This window comes from Sander vitreus, chromosome 16, assembly GCF_031162955.1.
Source record: "Sander vitreus isolate 19-12246 chromosome 16, sanVit1, whole genome shotgun sequence".
NCBI lineage: Eukaryota > Metazoa > Chordata > Actinopteri > Perciformes > Percidae > Sander > Sander vitreus.
Window position 1 is genome coordinate 23123965 of NC_135870.1, and position 18335 is coordinate 23142299.

Below are 18335 nucleotides of genomic sequence, written 5' to 3' on the forward strand. Positions count from 1 at the left end.
CAAACCCACCAAAACCTCTTGAGGGTGAGATTGTTATATGTGACATTTGGGATGTTATTCTAGTCCCAGTACAGCCTCAAGGCTGGAAGCTGTTGCTATACTGGTAGTCACTCTGTAGCAGCCTCAGGGGACAAAGAGCAACAACACAGTGACAACAGTGCAGAAACTCCTTTTTACTTTTCAATTTCAAGTCATGCACAAGACAAACATTCCCATTAAAACCTGATCATTTGCTTTTAAATGTTATAAAGTAATAAATACTAATCTAATAAACAATTCAGTATTTACGTTAATTTACTATACTGTTACTCTGTTAAAAAAAATGTAAAATAGCATTAAAGTGCTCATATTATGCTTTTTGACTTTTTCCCTTTATTGTGGAAATGTTATAGGTTTAAAAAGTGAAAAAGCTCAAAGTCCCCCCCAAAGGGACTTACCATCTCCAACAGAAAACACTGTTCACAAACTGCTCCAAACAGCTCTATTGTAGTCCAGCCTTTTATTTCTGTGACGAACGTGCGTCATTTTGTAACACGTTATAATGCTCGCCTAGCTGCTAGCGTGGCACGCCCTCATGCTCAGCTTCTGACTGGCTAGTAATCCTTACCTAGCTACTGCGCATGTGCGACTCCCAACAAAGATGGAACCGAAGTGAGATGCCTCACTCTGTAGCTAAAACAGAGAGCTCAACACACAGGGTGAAAATACAACAAAAATATGGTAAACCTATTCTGGTACAACATCTAAATACAATTATGAACCTGAAAATTAGCATAATATGAGCACTTTAAAGGTGCAATATGTAATACTGACAGCTAGTGTTTAAAATAGTTACTGCAGTACAAATTCAAAATACTGGAGAGAGTCGTCTCCCCCACCCCCTCCTCCCCAGACTCGGAGTTCACGTAGGTTGCCAGACTGATCCCGGAGCATCCACAACAATGTTGCTAGACGCTTGTCTCACATAGCCAGACATTACTCCACAGCACAGCGGAGTAGCTAACGTTAGATGCTCGCTATATTGATAGTCATAAAAGCCCGTGCTCACATGGAGCTCTGTACCCAACTGACAGACACACTTTTTCAGCTTAGAATTACCGTAGGAACTGTTAAAAATCCCACAACCTCGCCATCCTCTCCACACGCCAGACAGACACACTTCCTCAGCTTAGAATTACGATAGGAACCGCTAAAAATACCACTACCTTGTCGTCCTTTTCCACCCGACTGAACACACTTTATTGGCTTAGAATTACGGCAACAATTACTAAACACACTGCAAACTCAATGTCCTCTCTTTCCGATATACAGCCCCCTTCTCTTGGCTTCAAATAACTCACCATTGTCGGCTACAGCCGCTTACACGTTGTAAACAGCCGTGGCTGCTTGCCTGGTCCTTGTAACGTTAGCAGTTAGCAGGGTTAGCATGGCGGCGTTAACCAGGACCAGTCAGGATCACTTCATTGGCTGTGTCTCAGTTGTTTTTGCAAGTAACCAACTCGGGTACTCTAGCTATATAATTCAATGTGAGTAGCTACACAAATGTTGAAATGACATAAAATGCCCGTCCCTAGTAGCTGTGATAAATTAGCCTGAAGCTAATGTTTAGCTACCTGTTCAGGAGGAAATTGGCCAACTCTGCGTCCTTTTGGGCTCTAAGCTGTCTCCATCTTTCAAATACATCTCCAATATTTACCCAGACGGGTTTGTTATGTCTCTGGTCACGCAACTATTAGAAACATGCCGTTTGTTTTGTCAGATAAAATCAACCTCCGTTGATCCTGTTCGTTTGTTTGCTGCTTTTATGGCTGTACTAACCTCACAGCTGTAGCACGCTGGGTTTACGTTTTTACAGGTATATCTGGCAACCCGGCCTGGCTGACAAACTGGGCAGTTGATAACAAAAAACAGGCCAAAACACAAACAGAAATTCCGTCACGGAACAGAAATTTCAAAAGGAGAAAATACTGGCATTATCATTGTTGTCAGAAAAGATAGTATTTCAACTTAGCATGTTTCATTAATATCTGATGACGCATTGGGGTCATTTTTGGATTTATTACAGTAAATATATTACATATTGGACCTTTAAAGTTGTTGAAGGTCTCAAAACACAAAGTTTATGACTTGGAGCTGACTTGAGGCTTGTTGATCCTAACTTGCACTTGGAACAATGACGTTGTCACACCTCTGTTAGCTGCTGAGCAAAACCTTGAACAACCTCCTGACAAACGTACTGGACTAAATTGCCCTAAAGGCAATAATTGAGGTTTTCCCATTTTGAAAATATCCTTAAATCTTTAGATACATTTTTTCCATTTTAAATAAATGATATGAATGAACATACATTGGTGTGTTTTTGAATGTAATTTATTGAAATTCATTGAACATTTTCTGGTACAGGATATAAAATCCTCTATTCCAGACTCAAACAACACAAAACAAATAGCTATGAACACATTTTAAACATGTTGATTTTGTAAAACACATTCATTTCATGATTAAAAATGACTAACAATTCATAAATAAGTTACATAAATTACAGACAAGCTTTATAATTACGTCTTTTGACAGGAAAATGCATCCAACCTATTCTTCAAAGAGTTAACTGAAGGGGAAAGCACAACCTCTTCTGGAAGCTCGTTCCATGCTTTTACCGCACAGAGTGTGAAAAAAACACTTTACTATTCTATCTACATAAGAGTGACATGACACTGTCATGAACGTGTCATAAACATTATAAACAAGTCATAAACGTTTATGACATAACGCTTCTTTTAGGAAGTGTCATTCGGGTTTTTGTCATGACAAGGTATGGTTAGGGTTAGGGTTCATGACAGTGTCATGTCACTCTTATGTAGATACCTTCAAGTAAAGTATTACAAAAAATCTTTCTCTTTTCAGACAGGCATGTTCTAGGGTAAAGTTTTAAAGGTGCTCTAAGCGATGTCACGCGTTTTTTAGGCTAACATTTTTTGTCACATACAGCAAACATCTCCTCACTGTCCGCTAGCTGCCTGTCCCCTGAATACACTGTAAAAAAAAAAAAACTCAGTCTCTGTAGACAGCCAAGGCTCCACAAACACCAACAAAAACAAACTGAAAATAATTCGAACACCAACAAGAAATAACGTCACCCAACATCGCTTAGAGCACCTTTAAAGAATTCCCTCGTATCTCATACATATTGCTCCAAAATTGAAAGAGAGGCTGAAATATAGGCTCATCATATATTCCCTGTTCCCTGAATGAGCTAAAGTGACATTATCTTTGATAGTCTATGAGGGGTACATGTTTTGAACTTAGTATATAGCTTATTAACTCCATCAGTCATATTGTATATTTTAAAACAATACAGTTTACCTGCAGCATATAAATTGTCACTGCTGTACTTGTGAGTCTTTGAGACTGACTTAAATCCCCGCCTGTCTTTTTCTGTTGATGTCCAGGCAGAAGTCTTGTGGTAGACATGTGGAGTCCCTCTCTGCGCGGTGCGTTCGGACGCTTAGTTTCATTCACACAGTTACCAAGTTCTACGGAGCACTGCCTGTCCTTCTTCTACAAACTCTACGGACCGAATACAGGTGAGGAAGAGACTAACAAGAAAGCAGTTTACAGTGAAAGAAAAATAATGAAGCGTCTGTTTCTTTAAGTCTTGGGGCGGGGGGGAAGAATACATGATCTAGTCTTAAAAGTCTGCCTGTTAAAATAATTTTTTTTGTGAGTAACTGTCTCAAAATGTCATTTGCTGGTTTGAAATGAAATATGACCTACTGTACTTACCTGACAGAAGCTGGGAATAATCACAAATATGATTTCTTTCTCTTCCCCCACTTACTGCCCTGTCCTCACCCACTGTTGCCGTCCAGGTGCTCTGAATGTCAAGCTGTTGGATAACACCGGTTATGAGACTGTCCTCTGGACCCGCAGCGCAGCTCATGGCAACACGTGGCACGAGACACACTGCCCCGTACCACAGCAGCTCACAAACTTCCAGGTATGGAATGACTGCAGTCAGCCTCAAATTCCTAAACAATGTCCCACAGCTTCATGCATCTTTCATATTAGGAAATTAGTGACAATAGAGGGGAAGATGTCCCCTAAAAGTCAATTTGTTTTTAACATATTCCTTCTCCAACCCAGCTGATGTTTGAGGCGGTTCGCTCTGGTTTTGACGGACGCGTCGCCATTGACGATGTGGCGTTCGTGGACCGCCCGTGCACCGTGCCGAGGATGTGTTCCTTTGAAGGCCAGCGGTGTGGGTACACCAGCTCTGGTAACGTTCACTGGCTCCACCGCAGCGGACACACTGCCACCATGACCGGACCCAAGACTGACCACACTCTGGAGACTGAACTGGGTGAGCCAGAATCGGAGAAAAATAACAGTAATATTTAAACATACATGCAGAAAACTGAGAGACGGTGAACTGTGATCCTCCTCTGCCCGGTTGGTTGCTCAGGTTTCTACATGATGGTTAACACCGGGGCGAACATCCTTCCTTCTGGTCGTGCGGCAGTCCTCGCCTCCCCTGTTCGCCAAAGAAACGCCAAGACTGAGTGTGTCCATTTCTGGTATCACATGGGAGGAGTGAATCCTGGTGAGACACCTTCACACACTGAAACAAACACACACACACACACACACACACACACACACACACACACAAAATAATATATATAATATAATACAATATAACTGTGTGTACTTTGCAGGTTCTCTGACATTGTATATGAAGCCGTCGAAGGGAGAAAGGGTGAAGATCTTCTCTGACGGTCTGAACCAGGGAGATGTCTGGCGCCATGGCAACGGCAACATCTTGAGTGCCCGTGAGGACTGGCAGGTACAGTGTAGTGGTTGGAACAATTATCGACTTATAATACCAAAAGTATAAATGTACCAAGTGATGAAACTGTCTTACTATCATATGCTGAATCACAGTTCATTACTTTGCGTTCCCGTCTCATTTACAGATACCTCTCTAAGGCTACGTTCACACTCAGGCGGTCGTCAGACGGTCCAGCGAAATTGCAGGCCTTCCCATTAATTTTGTCATGTTTAGATCGCTGCGGTGGGGGCCGCACGGGGGAGCCGCACGGGGGAGCTGGAAAAAAAATGCACGGGCCTGCGACGGAAAGTTGAGACCGATGGAACTTTTGGAGAAACGCGACGTCACTCTGCGTTGGCCAATCGTGTATCCGGCGATCAGACGTGACAGTCCGTTTTGGGGCGGTGTGAGGGTCCCGTACAGTAAACAGGAAACCTTACTGCCTGTATCGCTGCCACAAGAAAGTTTTAAAGGTCCCATGACATGCTGCTTTTTGGATGCTTTTATATAGACCTTAGTGGTCCCCTAATACTGTATCTGAAGTCTCTTTTATATAGGCCTTAGTGGTCCTCTAATACTGTATCTGAAGTCTCTTTTATATAGGCCTTAGTGGTCTTCTAATACTGTATCTGAAGTCTCTTTTATATAGGCCTTAGTGGTCCCCTAATACTGTATCTGAAGTCTCTTTTATATAGACCTTAGTGGTCCCCTAATACTGTATCTGAAGTCTCTTTTATATAGGCCTTAGTGGTCCCCTAATACTGTATCTGAAGTCTCTTTTATATAGACCTTAGTGGTCCCCTAATACTGTATCTGAAGTCTCTTTTATATAGGCCTTAGTGGTCCCCTAATACTGTATCTGAAGTCTCTTTTATATAGGCCTTAGTGGTCCCCTAATACTGTATCTGAAGTCTCTTTTATATAGGCCTTAGTGGTCCCCTAATACTGTATCTGAAGTCTCTTTTATATAGACCTCAGTGGTCCCCTAATACTGTATCTGAAGTCTCTTTCCCTAAATTCAGCCTTGGTGCAGAATTACAGCCACTAGAGCCAGTCCCACAATGAGCTTTTATTTAGGATGTGCCATTTCTGTGTCTGTAGCTATTGAGGAGGAGAGAGGGGGGGGCAAGGTGGAGGGTGGGGGTGTGCCCTTGACCAACTACCACTTCGCTTGTTTGCAAGCCATGATGTCTCTCTCTTTCTCATGGGCGGGCCAAATTCTCTGGGTGGGTAAAGCAGAGAAAGGGGAGGTAACCTTGCTCCTTATGACGTCGTAAGGAGCAAGATTCCAGATCGGTCCATCTTTCAGCTTTCATTTTCTCAAAGGCAGAGCAGGATACCCAGGGCTCGGTTTACACCTATCGCCATTTCTAGCCACTGGGAGACCATAGGCAGGCTGGGGGAACTCATATTAATGTTAAAAAACCTCATAAAGTGAAATGTTCATGCCGTGGGACCTTTAAAACAATATGGGGGTAAAAAACACAAGCAGTGAACTTCCCTGGAGTTTGTGTAACAGCTGAGTGTTTCCTGCAACAAAGTGCAGTCGCTCGTCTCTTTTCTTTCTCTCTTTCTCCGTGACATGAAGCTGTCTTCAAGTGTGGTCGGAAATGTCAAGATCTATAAACCATTTGACGGAAAATAATAATTGTAAATCATTGGGTCTACTTTTGGTACATTGGGGGGTTTAAGGACACAACAGGACGTCACACACATTTAAGTGACAGCCACTGCCGCATAACCCCGCGGCGAATCGCCAGATCGCTTTCTTTAGCCTGAACGTGCCCTCAGTCTGAGACGCCCTTGATGCCTTTAAAAATGTTAAGCTTTCCATCTCTCCGGCAGAATTTGGCCCAATTGTCATTAGTGGACCTTTATGTAGGACCTTGCGTTTGTCCTTTAAACAGACGATGATGTGCTTTGCTCTGCTCTGCAGCTGGAGTTTGAGGTGGTCGGAGTCGGAGGCAAAGACACTCACATTGCAGTCGATGACATCGTTATTTCAGCTCACCCATGTGAAGATCAAGGTTTGTATCAGCCTCTGCAAAATTAGGGAGAAGCACAACAGACTTTTAGACTTGTGTTCAAAACATGGTATGTTAACGTTTAGTTTAACCTGGTCACACTGCAGCTTCTGAGCTCTTTAAAGGAGCACTCCACCGATTTGTTTGTTTGTTCTGTTAAATCTCCCAGGTTCTAAATGCAGCCTGGAGAAAGGTATGTGTAGTTGGAGCAACACTCAGAACGTCAAAGTGGACAAACTGGACTGGGAGCTGACGAGTACTGAGGCAGAGAGACACTACTCCACCCCTCCTGAAGACCACAGTCTGGGCACAGAGAAAGGTAAACCAGAGAGAGACTAACAGGGACGGACTGACGGACTGACTGACTGACTGCGGATGTCGTGGCATCATGCAAGTCATGTATTTGACTTCTTATCAACGTGTGTGTGTGTGTGCGTGTGCGTGTGCGTACGCGTGTGTTCTTATTTAACTATATTCGTGGCGTCCAAAAACCGGGAGTCCAGTATACTTGTGGGGTCCCGACAGCTTTGTGGGGCCAAAATGCTGGAGCCCACAAGTTTAAAGGGCTGTTTGAGGGTCAAGACTTGGTTTTAGGATTAGGGTTAGAATTAGGTTATGGTGAGGGTGAGGGTTAAGGTTAGACATTTAGTTGTGATGGTTAAGGTTAGGGTAAGGGGCTAGGGAATGCATTATGTCAATGACGGGTCCCCACAAAGATAGTGCCACGCTGTGTGTGTGTGTTTATCAAATAACATTATTGATGTTAACAAATAACATCAATAAAATGTACGAAAAATGTACTGAAGTGTAAAATCTACATTCCCTTTTCTTTCTGCCAGGTCACTTCCTGTTCTTTCCGAGCAGCAACCGGACGGCAGCCTATCAAAACGCTCAGTTGCAGAGCCCTCACCTGCCCCCGACCAAGGGCACCTGCCTGAAATTCTGGCTCTACAAGCCATTCTCATGTAAGGATCCATGTCCTCATTTTCATAGTTCTTTTTTATTGAATTTTACAATATACATAGATTAAGCACACAACAACAACAGAAACAACAACATTCCCACCCCACATCAAACATACCCAACCCCCCTGTTGTCACTCGAGAATGAGACTCTGGTTAGTATAGGAATGTGCAACATAGTATGCAAAAATATCACAGCGTACACAATGCAGAAGCAGAACGCCACGCACTTAGTATTGCACAGTGAAGTTGAAATATGAAAAGTCATTAAGGCCCAATAAGCGGTGAAACAGAGGCAGCACGTCTGGTCCCGGAATGTCAAGAGTCCCACCCAGGTGCGTATTAAGGGTCAGATATGATAATTTGAACATGTATTACTGTACCAGTGTCCAAGTCCCATTTCTTTTCAGAGCCCCGTAGCGTACATCTTATTTTTTAAAGCCTCAGATTAGACAAGACATCCCTTATCCAGTGGGAGACTGAGGGCGGGGGCAGCATCTTTCCACTTCAAAAGTATCAGACGGCGTGCAAGAAGGGTAGTAAAGTCAACTACTGTATGGCCCCCAGCAGGTAATTGGGTCTGCTAAAACTGTAGAGAGAGCCTGGAAAATACCCATCCAATAACCCTCAATGTTGGGGCAGAGCCAGAACATATGAATCAGTGTCGCATCCGCAGACTTACATCTATCACATATAGGGTCGACTTGTGTGTATATTTTAGCTAGTTTGGCTTTGGAGACATGCACTCGATGGACCACTTTAAATTGAATCGGAGAGTGTCGAGCACACACAGACGAGGAGTGAACTCTTCCCAATATCTTAGCCCAGGTCTCCTCATTGATTGATGCTTGAAGCTCCTGTTCCCACGCAATTTTGATTTTAGACAAGGAAAGGCCGTCCAATCTAGAGATTAGTCCCAGAATAGATGAAATTGCATCGTTGTCTGAAGGCTTGGAAGACATGGTGGCATCAATAATCCTGTTAGATGGTTAGTTGGGAAACTGTGAGAAAATTCCATTAATATAATGCCTAATCTGTAAATATCTTTTAAGGGTTTAATAAGTTATATTCCATTTCTCTGATAGCTGTTCAAAAGAGCTAAGTAGCTAACCCAAGTAGGGCCGTTTTTGTCTAAGTGATGGTGCGTCCAGTACGACATACAGTTCAAATTGGATGCCGGTGATGCATTTCCCTTTTGGTGTTTTGTAACACAATCTGTATGCAGCGGACGGCCAGCTGAAGGTGTGGAGGCTGTCTGAAGGTAATCTCCATCAGCTGCTGGTGGTAAGTGAACTGGGAGGGCCGTGGCAACGCTTTGACGTCGACATCACATCTACTGAGGAATACCAGGTCAGACTACATATAATGCGTATAATGTGTCTAATTTATATACTGATGTATTGCTTTTAACATCAAATTCTGCACATAGCTAAATGTCATACATCGCACAGTAATGACAGACTACTATCTCTTGTTGTTTACAGATTGTGTTTGAAGGAATCAAAGGCACGTCAGGCGTTATAGCTCTGGATGACATTGAGTACACCGTCGGAGTCAACTGTGCTAACAAAGTCACAGATGCACTGCCAAGTAAGATGGGCCGGGGGGTTTTCAGCCCATTAACTGCTATCTGCATATGTGCGCAGCTTTTTTTTTTCTTTTTACTGATTTTCTCAGAATTGTTTTTTAAGTAATAGTTTGACATTTTAGGAAATATGCTTACTGGTTTTCTTGCTGAGAGCTAGATGAGAAGATTGTCACCACTTTCATGTCTGTATGCTAAATATAAAGCTACAGCCGGCAGCGGGTTAGCCTAGCTTAGCATAAGGACTTGAAGCAGGGGGAAACAGCTAAGCTGGATTTGTCCGAAAATGGAAAATTAAGTGTCCCATCACCTCTTAAGGGCACTAATTAGCATGTTACATCTTGTTGTTGTTGTTGTTTTGTTTTTTTTTAACAATAAATGAAAACAAATGACACCTGATATTACAAAGAGCTACATGTTCTCTGCGGGCCTAGTGATTTTGCTGAACGTTCACTTTTAGTACAATATAAGAATCATCTTTCAAACTTGTGAAATATACTTGAGATATGGAGTTTGGCTTTTAAAAAACGTTCAGCGCTAGAGGAATTTGTCTTATTGTCAGCAATTTGTCAACTGGCTTAAAATGCAAAACCAGCAGTGCCTTGACTGAACTCCCATTGTCCTCAGCATAATCTCTGCTAGCACAGGAAACTACATGTTTTCCGTCCTCCCTGTGTAATCAGAAAAGCGAGACGACGGGGGAGGGATCGCAGCGTCCATCATCGTGGTCCTGCTGCTGATCGCCACGTTGATCGCCCTGCTGGTTTTCTACCTGCGAACCCAACAGAGGGTCAAGGCTTCGACCGGTCCGTCTTCATCATCATCCTCCTCAGCTGGTCATGGTTTCAGTAACGAAATATATGAACCCGACCTCCCAGTGAGTTCATCTGACGTTTAAACCTTTGTCAACAAACCGTCCATCCAGCCATCCAATTTGTGTCCATTGTGTTGGTGAAGTGACATTTAAATGATCTTAGAACTACAACAAAGATGGCAGAGTATAAGCACTTGTAGCATTGGCCATGTTGTGTGTTAACATCTAGCTAGCTGAATGAAAACATCCTTAATCAGCTAAAATTACATGTACACTCTAAAGCAGGGGTCTTCAATGGTTTTTTAAGGCAAGGACCCCTTAGCTGAGAGAGATGGATCAGGGACCCCCTACTACTGTCTGTATGTGTGTATGTGTGTGTGTGTGTGTGTGTGTGTGTGTGTGTGTATATATATATATATATATATATATATATATATATATATATATATATATATATATATATATATATATATGTTGTAAAATTAAGTTGCAAATTAAACTTACAATACAATAATGTGTAGGGCGACCTAAAGCCTTTATGCATACCTTTTAAGTGCATAAAATACTAAGCTATTCAAATAATAATTATATTTATAATTTTATTGTTAAACATACATGTGGCAGCGTGAATCCTTAGGATAACCTGTATCTGTGGATGGCTACCTTTAGTGACTACCTTACTTATCGGTCAGTAAGCCTTTCATCAGTGTGTTTTTTTTTCACAAATAGGCTGATTTATATTTGCTACTCATAATTTGGATTCATGTTAAGACATTGTAGTTTTTGAAAGAAAACTTCCCAAAAAATTACAATAATATGGTGGCCCCCCTGCAGTAACTCCGAGGACCGCCCTGTTGAAACTCTACACTGAAATAACCAACAAACCACGGTTAATATACCAGCCATAAAAATTCCTACAATCCTCTGGGCAGATGACAATTTTGTTTTGATTTTAAACGCAAATGAGTAGCAGATTTTAGTTTTAATGCCGCTAGCAGAATGATTAATGATTAATCATGTGTTCATTTCAGCGGGACCGTGTGATGGTTGTACCAGTGCAAAACCATCCGATGGCAGCTGGGTTCAATAACGTCTCTGTGAGTGTACAGCACTTTATACTGTTTATGAGTAATGTGTTATTTAATATGGTGGGGAGATAATGTACTCATTTCTATTCACATGTACTCTGTAAGTACAGTTGAATAACAGTGGTTTAAAGCTGCACTAATATCTCTTTTACCACTAGAGTCAAGTTCAGTCATATATCACATTTCACACGACGGGCGTAGACTCAATGTGCAGAAAGTAGAGCCAGAACATTCCATGCTTCCCGAAAAGTGAAGCCTAAACATTAGGGGTGTGCATCTCTCCCTTATAAGACGATCCGGTACGTATCTGGATACATGGGCTCCGATCCGGTTCAGGGACGATACATTTTAATATGGAACGATTCAGTTTGATTCGATGTTGAAACGATTCGGTGCGATCCGATTCAATCTGATAGATAGCTAAATATTTGTTTGATGTACACGCGTTGATTTCCCATTATAAATGAAAATAAGCCAATTCTATAAAAGAAGCATTGCCTACCTTCAAATAAATATATATTTTGTAAAAGGGACCAAGGAATAGCAAAGCTAGGACATGCTAATAGTATACACTGTAACTTCAACTCAATTAGCTTACAACCAAATCACATCAGCTCCATATTAAATGAAACTGCCTCCTTGCTGCTGTAGTCTTAGAGACAGCAACTCAAACACAGGTCCACGTTACACAGTCATAGTGAGCACTCCAATAATAATCATATACAGTATTACGTGAGCACAATAATACTGTTGTGAGCGTTAGCATGCGGCTAGCAGACTTTTGTGCTGAATGTAACTGAACATCTTAGACCATATAAACGTCAATATAAAGTTAATACACCTAAATACATAGCTATATTTATACCAGTCTACTCACATGTTTATGAACACACACGTGGATGGATGACTCACAGTACTGGTACAATTTACACTATCCACGATGTATTCCTCTCCGCCAGCCCGAACATGAATGACCAAGTCCTTAAGCAAACCGTCCATCCAGCCATCCAATTTGTGTCATTGTGTTGGTGAAGTGACATTTAAATGATCTTAGAACTACAACAAAGATGGCAGAGTATAAGCACTTGTAGCATTGGCCATGTTGTGTGTTAACATCTAGCTAGCTGAATGAAAACATCCTTAATCAGCTAAAATTACATGTACACTCTAAAGCAGGGGTCTTCAATGGTTTTTAAGGCAAGGACCCCTTAGCTGAGAGAGATGGATCAGGGACCCCCTACTACTGTCTGTATGTGTGTGTGTGTGTGTGTGTGTGTGTGTGTGTGTATATATATATATATATATATATATGTTGTAAAATTAAGTTGCAAATTAAACTTACAATACAATAATGTGTAGGGCGACCTAAAGCCTTTATGCATACCTTTTAAGTGCATAAAATACTAAGCTATTCAAATAATAATTATATTTATAATTTTATTGTTAAACATACATGTGGCAGCGTGAATCCTTAGGATAACCTGTATCTGTGGATGGCTACCTTTAGTGACTACCTTACTTATCGGTCAGTAAGCCTTTCATCAGTGTGTTTTTTTTCACAAATAGGCTGATTTATATTTGCTACTAATAATTTGGATTCATGTTAAGACATTGTAGTTTTTGAAAGAAAACTTCCCAAAAAATTACAATAATATGGTGGCCCCCCTGCAGTAACTCCGAGGACCGCCCTGTTGAAACTCTACACTGAAATAACCAACAAACCATGGTTAATATACCAGCCATAAAAATTCCTACAATCCTCTGGGCAGATGACAATTTTGTTTTGATTTTAAACGCAAATGAGTAGCAGATTTTAGTTTTAATGCCGCTAGCAGAATGATTAATGATTAATCATGTGTTCATTTCAGCAGGACTGTGTGATGGTTGTACCAGTGCAAAACCATCCGATGGCAGCTGGGTTCAATAACGTCTCTGTGAGTGTACAGCACTTTATACTGTTTATGAGTAATGTGTTATTTAATATGGTGGGGAGATAATGTACTCATTTCTATTCACATGTACTCTGTAAGTACAGTTGAATAACAGTGGTTTAAAGCTGCACTAATATCTCTTTTACCACTAGAGTCAAGTTCATTCATATATCACATTTCACACGACGGGCGTAGACTCAATGTGCAGAAAGTAGAGCCAGAACATTCCATGCTTCCCGAAAAGTGAAGCCTAAACATTAGGGGTGTGCATCTCTCCCTTATAAGACGATCCGGTACGTATCTGGATACATGGGCTCCGATCCGGTTCAGGGACGATACATTTTAATATGGAACGATTCAGTTTGATTCGATGTTGAAATCTGATAGATAGCTAAATATTTGTTTGATGTACACGCGTTGATTTCCCATTATAAATGAAAATAAGCCAATTCTATAAAAGAAGCATTGCCTACCTTCAAATAAATATATATTTTGTAAAAGGGACCAAGGAATAGCAAAGCTAGGACATGCTAATAGTATACACTGTAACTTCAACTCAATTAGCTTACAACCAAATCACATCAGCTCCATATTAAATGAAACTGCCTCCTTGCTGCTGTAGTCTTAGAGACAGCAACTCAAACACAGGTCCACGTTACACAGTCATAGTGAGCACTCCAATAATAATCATATACAGTATTACGTGAGTACACATGTGAGCACAATAATACTGTTGTGAGCGTAAGCATGCGGCTAGCAGACTTTTGTGCTGAATGTAACTGAACATCTTAGACCATATAAACGTCAATATAAAGTTAATACACCTAAATACATAGCTATATTTATACCAGTCTACTCACATGTTTATGAACACACACGTGGATGGATGACTCACAGTACTGGTACAATTTACACTATCCACGATGTATTCCTCTCCGCCAGCCCGAACATGAATGACCAAGTCCTTAAGCACACAAATGGTGCGGCGTTTGTCTTCCTTGCGAATAAACACACACGCGTCTCTTTCAACAGCGTTGAACACACCGCAGCAGCTTCGTCGGATTGACAGCATAGCTTCAGTCAACCGATTCGTAGAGTTAGAACCGGGCCGTCGGCCGAACCTTGGTCCATTTAGACCGATGCAAGGGGTCCGTGTATCGATGTAGTCGAATCTGTGATAATACAACCGAATACCGATTCGTATCGGTGAATCTTTACACCCTTACTAAACATCTCTATCGTATAGGTCTAGGTCATAAATCCAGCCCCCCCCCATGTTAGCGGATGGAGACATGGGTCAAACAAAAAAATCTGAGTGCACAACAAATAATTTTTTACCCAACGATGGTTTCTGTCTGTCATCGCAGGTAGTTCTTATCACACTGTTTGTTCAAGTGTTTGGTTTGAATTAGTTATTTTAATCCCATAAAAACAACGTGAAACGTCACGATTGACAGCTGTGATTGTGCTCACAGTCCGGTGGGTGTGTGTTCTAGAACCCAGGTTTACTACTGCCAAAGACTCTGGCTCCAAATAACGTCACCAGCACAAGATGGCAGCGCCCGCACTTGTGAAATGTTTGCTTCGTTTTTGTACAGTGGGATGAAGTGGAGACGTGTCGTCAATCTTTATACGCAGTCTGTGGTCTTCACCTGTCGTATTCAAATTAGTAGTGTTCACTCTACTTGTAGCCAATGAGCTCAAAGCTGCTGAAGCTGCAGATTGAAGCGTTGATTCTCGGTGGGATGGGCATCAGCAGCTCTTTCACATTTCAGTGAGAGGTTTGATTTAAAGAGAATATCTCTTAGTCAAAGCTTTAATTTCACTTTCATGATAACTAAATTATTCATCTGGCTCATTATTTAACTGTCAAATATATGTCAGAGCCAGACCTTTAAGAAAACTGTAGTCTATATCAACGACCTTCCACTTCCGGGAGTGTGTGTGTGTGTGTGTGTGTGCGTGTGCGTGTGCGCGTGCGCGTGCGTGTGCACAGAGCTTGTTTGCTAAAACAGCTGTCTAATGCTGATGTAAATGAGAGCGCTGAAACTGAGTCCTAAAGCCAGAAGACGACTGTAACACGAAAGTTAGCATCCTTCGTGGCCAGCTCATGGACAGACTACTGTATGGTTGTTGTTACTGACGGAGCCCCTCTTCTTCTTGTGTTTCTGCAGGTCTCTGCGGATGTCAGAGAGGTGGCGTGAGGCGGGGGGAGTGGTGGTCCTGTCACCTAAAGGTGGCTTTGTGAAAATAAGGTGATATCACAGCAGAAGAACTGCTTGTGTCACCCTTACATCTCACACACACACACACACACACACACACACACACACACACACACACACAAAACACATGCACAGCCCACATGCTGAAACACTGATAAAGGCCTAATCGACGCAGCTCCCTCCGATCACGGCTCTCTGCCTGGACGGACACATGGAAGTCAGAAGGTGAACATCTTAAGGTGCTGTGAAACGGAAATTAGTTTAACTTTCTTTAAATCGAGACTGGGCATCACCCATGAATGGCAAAAATGGTTGCATGGAGCTTTAGGATCCATTTTGGAGCTGTAAGGAAGCATGAGCTGGGGGCACGGAGCTAAAAAGACTTTTAGCCTAGAAGTTTACCAGGCAAGGAGGGGTCTAATGAAAGACACTATGAAGTTGATTTTGGGAGAAGAGCTTGACTCACATTAAGGACTAAATGTTTGTTTACTTTAATATCTCTGCCTTAATGCGTTCTCTCACATGCCCCCCAACTTAAGGAAAGTTGTGGAGCCCGTTTAAAGAGAAAGGAGAAAGAAAATAAGAAGACTGGAGAAAGAAAAGGACTTTAAACTGATGGGTTACACCTTGAAAAGAGGGTATAGAGAAAGTGTAGAAAGTGAAATGTAATGCTGCTGTTTGGGAGAAGTCTGTAGGACGGATGTATTCTTTAGGATGTCTTGGGTTAACTTTACTCCACTCTGAAACAAGATATAATTGAGTTCTGATGATAAACGAATTAAAGTTAAGCATTGAAAAACTGGGTCAGTGTGTCTTTTCAGTCTGAGAGTAAATTGTCTATGGGGAATAAAATAACTGCATCATGAGCCATAAATAGGCTATGTGTATATGTGTGTGTGTGTGTGTGTGTGTGTGTGTGTGTGTGTGTGTATGTGTATATATATATATATATATATATATATATATATATATATGTATATATGAAAACCTTGCACCGCTGCGTCAAGGACTAAACCTCTATATATGTGCGCCCGCTCTACCAACTGAGCTATCTGGGCACACTTAGTTCGGAAATTTTATTTATCAATGTCGATCACACAGAAATGATTGAGACTTTTGAAAACTGACTAACCTTTAACTAATTCACCAATTAATTATACTAAACATTTTCTAGTTATGTCCTCTCAAATTTAAAGATTGACTTGCTTTTCCGTTTCATTCTAACACTTTGTGTTGGTATACTATATAGCTTATTTTACAAATTCTTGGACAAAGTATGTATCAGTTGATGATATACATTGGAAAAAACTCCAACTCAATCAAATCAGTGGTCGCATCCAGCGTCAGAGGATGAATGGTAAGCTATAGCAATCACGCGTGCTCTTGATTGGTATCTCCCTGCACGGCTCCGCTATGGTCAAATGCCTTGAGGGGATGACGACATCATGTCCTTAGCAACGGTCGCGTCTCTACGGCAACATCCTCCGATGTCCCCTGCTGTCACCGTGACTCTCATCTGTTGTCAGGGGGAAAAAACACCGTTTTCTTTCGGATGGACTGATGACTTTGGAGGATGGTGTGTTGTCATGGGCTGAGCGCGAGCGCCCACCGCAGCAGCCGTTTGTGTCTCGCGACCTGAGTGCCTAAAGTTAGAGTGGACTGGGGGCAACGTGGCCACGAGGACCCTCTCATCATCATCATCATCATCATCATCATCATCATCATCATTGATCATCCTTTATCCTGCACCAGACCGCCAGCCCGCGCCGTCTGCAGCCCGGAGCTGTTTGCTCTCATCTGGACCATTTTTATTTTGCACCAACCGGCTCTAATCCAGCGGCGAGCGTGGCTGAATGGATCCCGCCGTGCTCATCTTCCTGCTGTACGTGATGATCGCGCACGAGCTGGTCTGCGGCTTGGTGCAGTACCGAAAACTGAGCGCCAAGCCCCGAAAACGTGCAGCTGGACCTCTACTGCGCACGAGGTGTGTGTGTGTGTGTGTGTGTGTGTAACATCTGGATTTAGATAATATACCAATATGTTTTTGCACTGCTGACAGGTAACCTGTTTATAGCTCTGAGAGTATTAGCAGAAAAACTGATATTGATTAATGACCCATTGATTGATATTGTTGGGGCTGGTGTCACCAGACATCAATGCCAACAATAACAATAGTTGTGTTACCCTACCTTGCTAAAAAGACATTTAGCAACAAAAAAAAATAGCTGAAATGAAAATTGAATTAAGTCATGTAACAAAATAAAACACATTTGTAAGTATAAGTTGTATTGTTAGACGTACCAAAACTTTGTCTAACCATTTGAGAATGGAGGGAGGTTCACTTTTGACCTCAACATACAGTATCTGTAAACAAATATTGTAGACTCAAAGGTTCACTTATTAGTTTTTCTAGTTTACTCATGTTAATATGTCTTGCTCATTATCATATGCAACCACTAAGTTTTTTTAACGGTTATGGATAATCAGTACATTTCGCTCTCCAAAGATTTTGAGGTTTAATATTACAGTCCTACATTTTGGTCAGTTTTATGGAATACTTTGTGGCTTTTATTGGTTACCCATCAAACGATTCTTGGTTGGAATTAACTGGCTGTGTTCCCAAATGCTTCCAGAGTAACATGTAAATACTCAATTTGTTATTGTAACTAAAATATTCATGTATGGTTGGGGTAAGGCTGTGGACCTGGCTTTGTGCACAGAGGCATTATATAGGAAACTGCAGTATTAAGACTTCCCTTTGATGAAGATGAACTCAGGTGAACTGTAAAGAAGGTATTTGCCTTCTTCCCGACAGTCAGTTTTGAGCTTTCATCACGTGTACTTACTCCTCAGCACCCAGGTGTGTCGGGGAGCATGG

The 18335-nt window shown here is 41.7% G+C and overlaps 1 protein-coding gene across 3 annotated transcripts in view; it reads left to right on the forward strand.

Annotated features, from left to right (window-relative positions):
* The window catches only part of mamdc4 (MAM domain containing 4), a 28648-nt gene extending 12541 nt beyond the window's left edge, over window positions 1-16107 (forward strand). Inside the window, exons 17-30 of one of the 3 annotated variants that reach the window (XM_078271937.1) lie at window positions 3450-3584; window positions 3870-3997; window positions 4144-4360; window positions 4463-4600; window positions 4716-4843; window positions 6765-6855; window positions 7022-7171; window positions 7692-7817; window positions 9040-9164; window positions 9299-9404; window positions 10083-10276; window positions 11245-11310; window positions 13173-13235; window positions 15407-16107. In XM_078271937.1, the coding sequence (XP_078128063.1) occupies window positions 3450-3584; window positions 3870-3997; window positions 4144-4360; window positions 4463-4600; window positions 4716-4843; window positions 6765-6855; window positions 7022-7171; window positions 7692-7817; window positions 9040-9164; window positions 9299-9404; window positions 10083-10276; window positions 11245-11310; window positions 13173-13235; window positions 15407-15436 (1697 nt within the window). In that variant the 3' untranslated portion in view covers window positions 15437-16107. Of the gene's footprint in view, window positions 1-3449; window positions 3585-3869; window positions 3998-4143; window positions 4361-4462; window positions 4601-4715; window positions 4844-6764; window positions 6856-7021; window positions 7172-7691; window positions 7818-9039; window positions 9165-9298; window positions 9405-10082; window positions 10277-11244; window positions 11311-13169; window positions 13236-15406 lie in introns of all 3 variants that reach the window. The other 2 variants (XM_078271936.1, XM_078271938.1) reach the window with 2 other exon arrangements.
* The last annotated feature ends 2228 nt before the right edge of the window (window positions 16108-18335 follow it).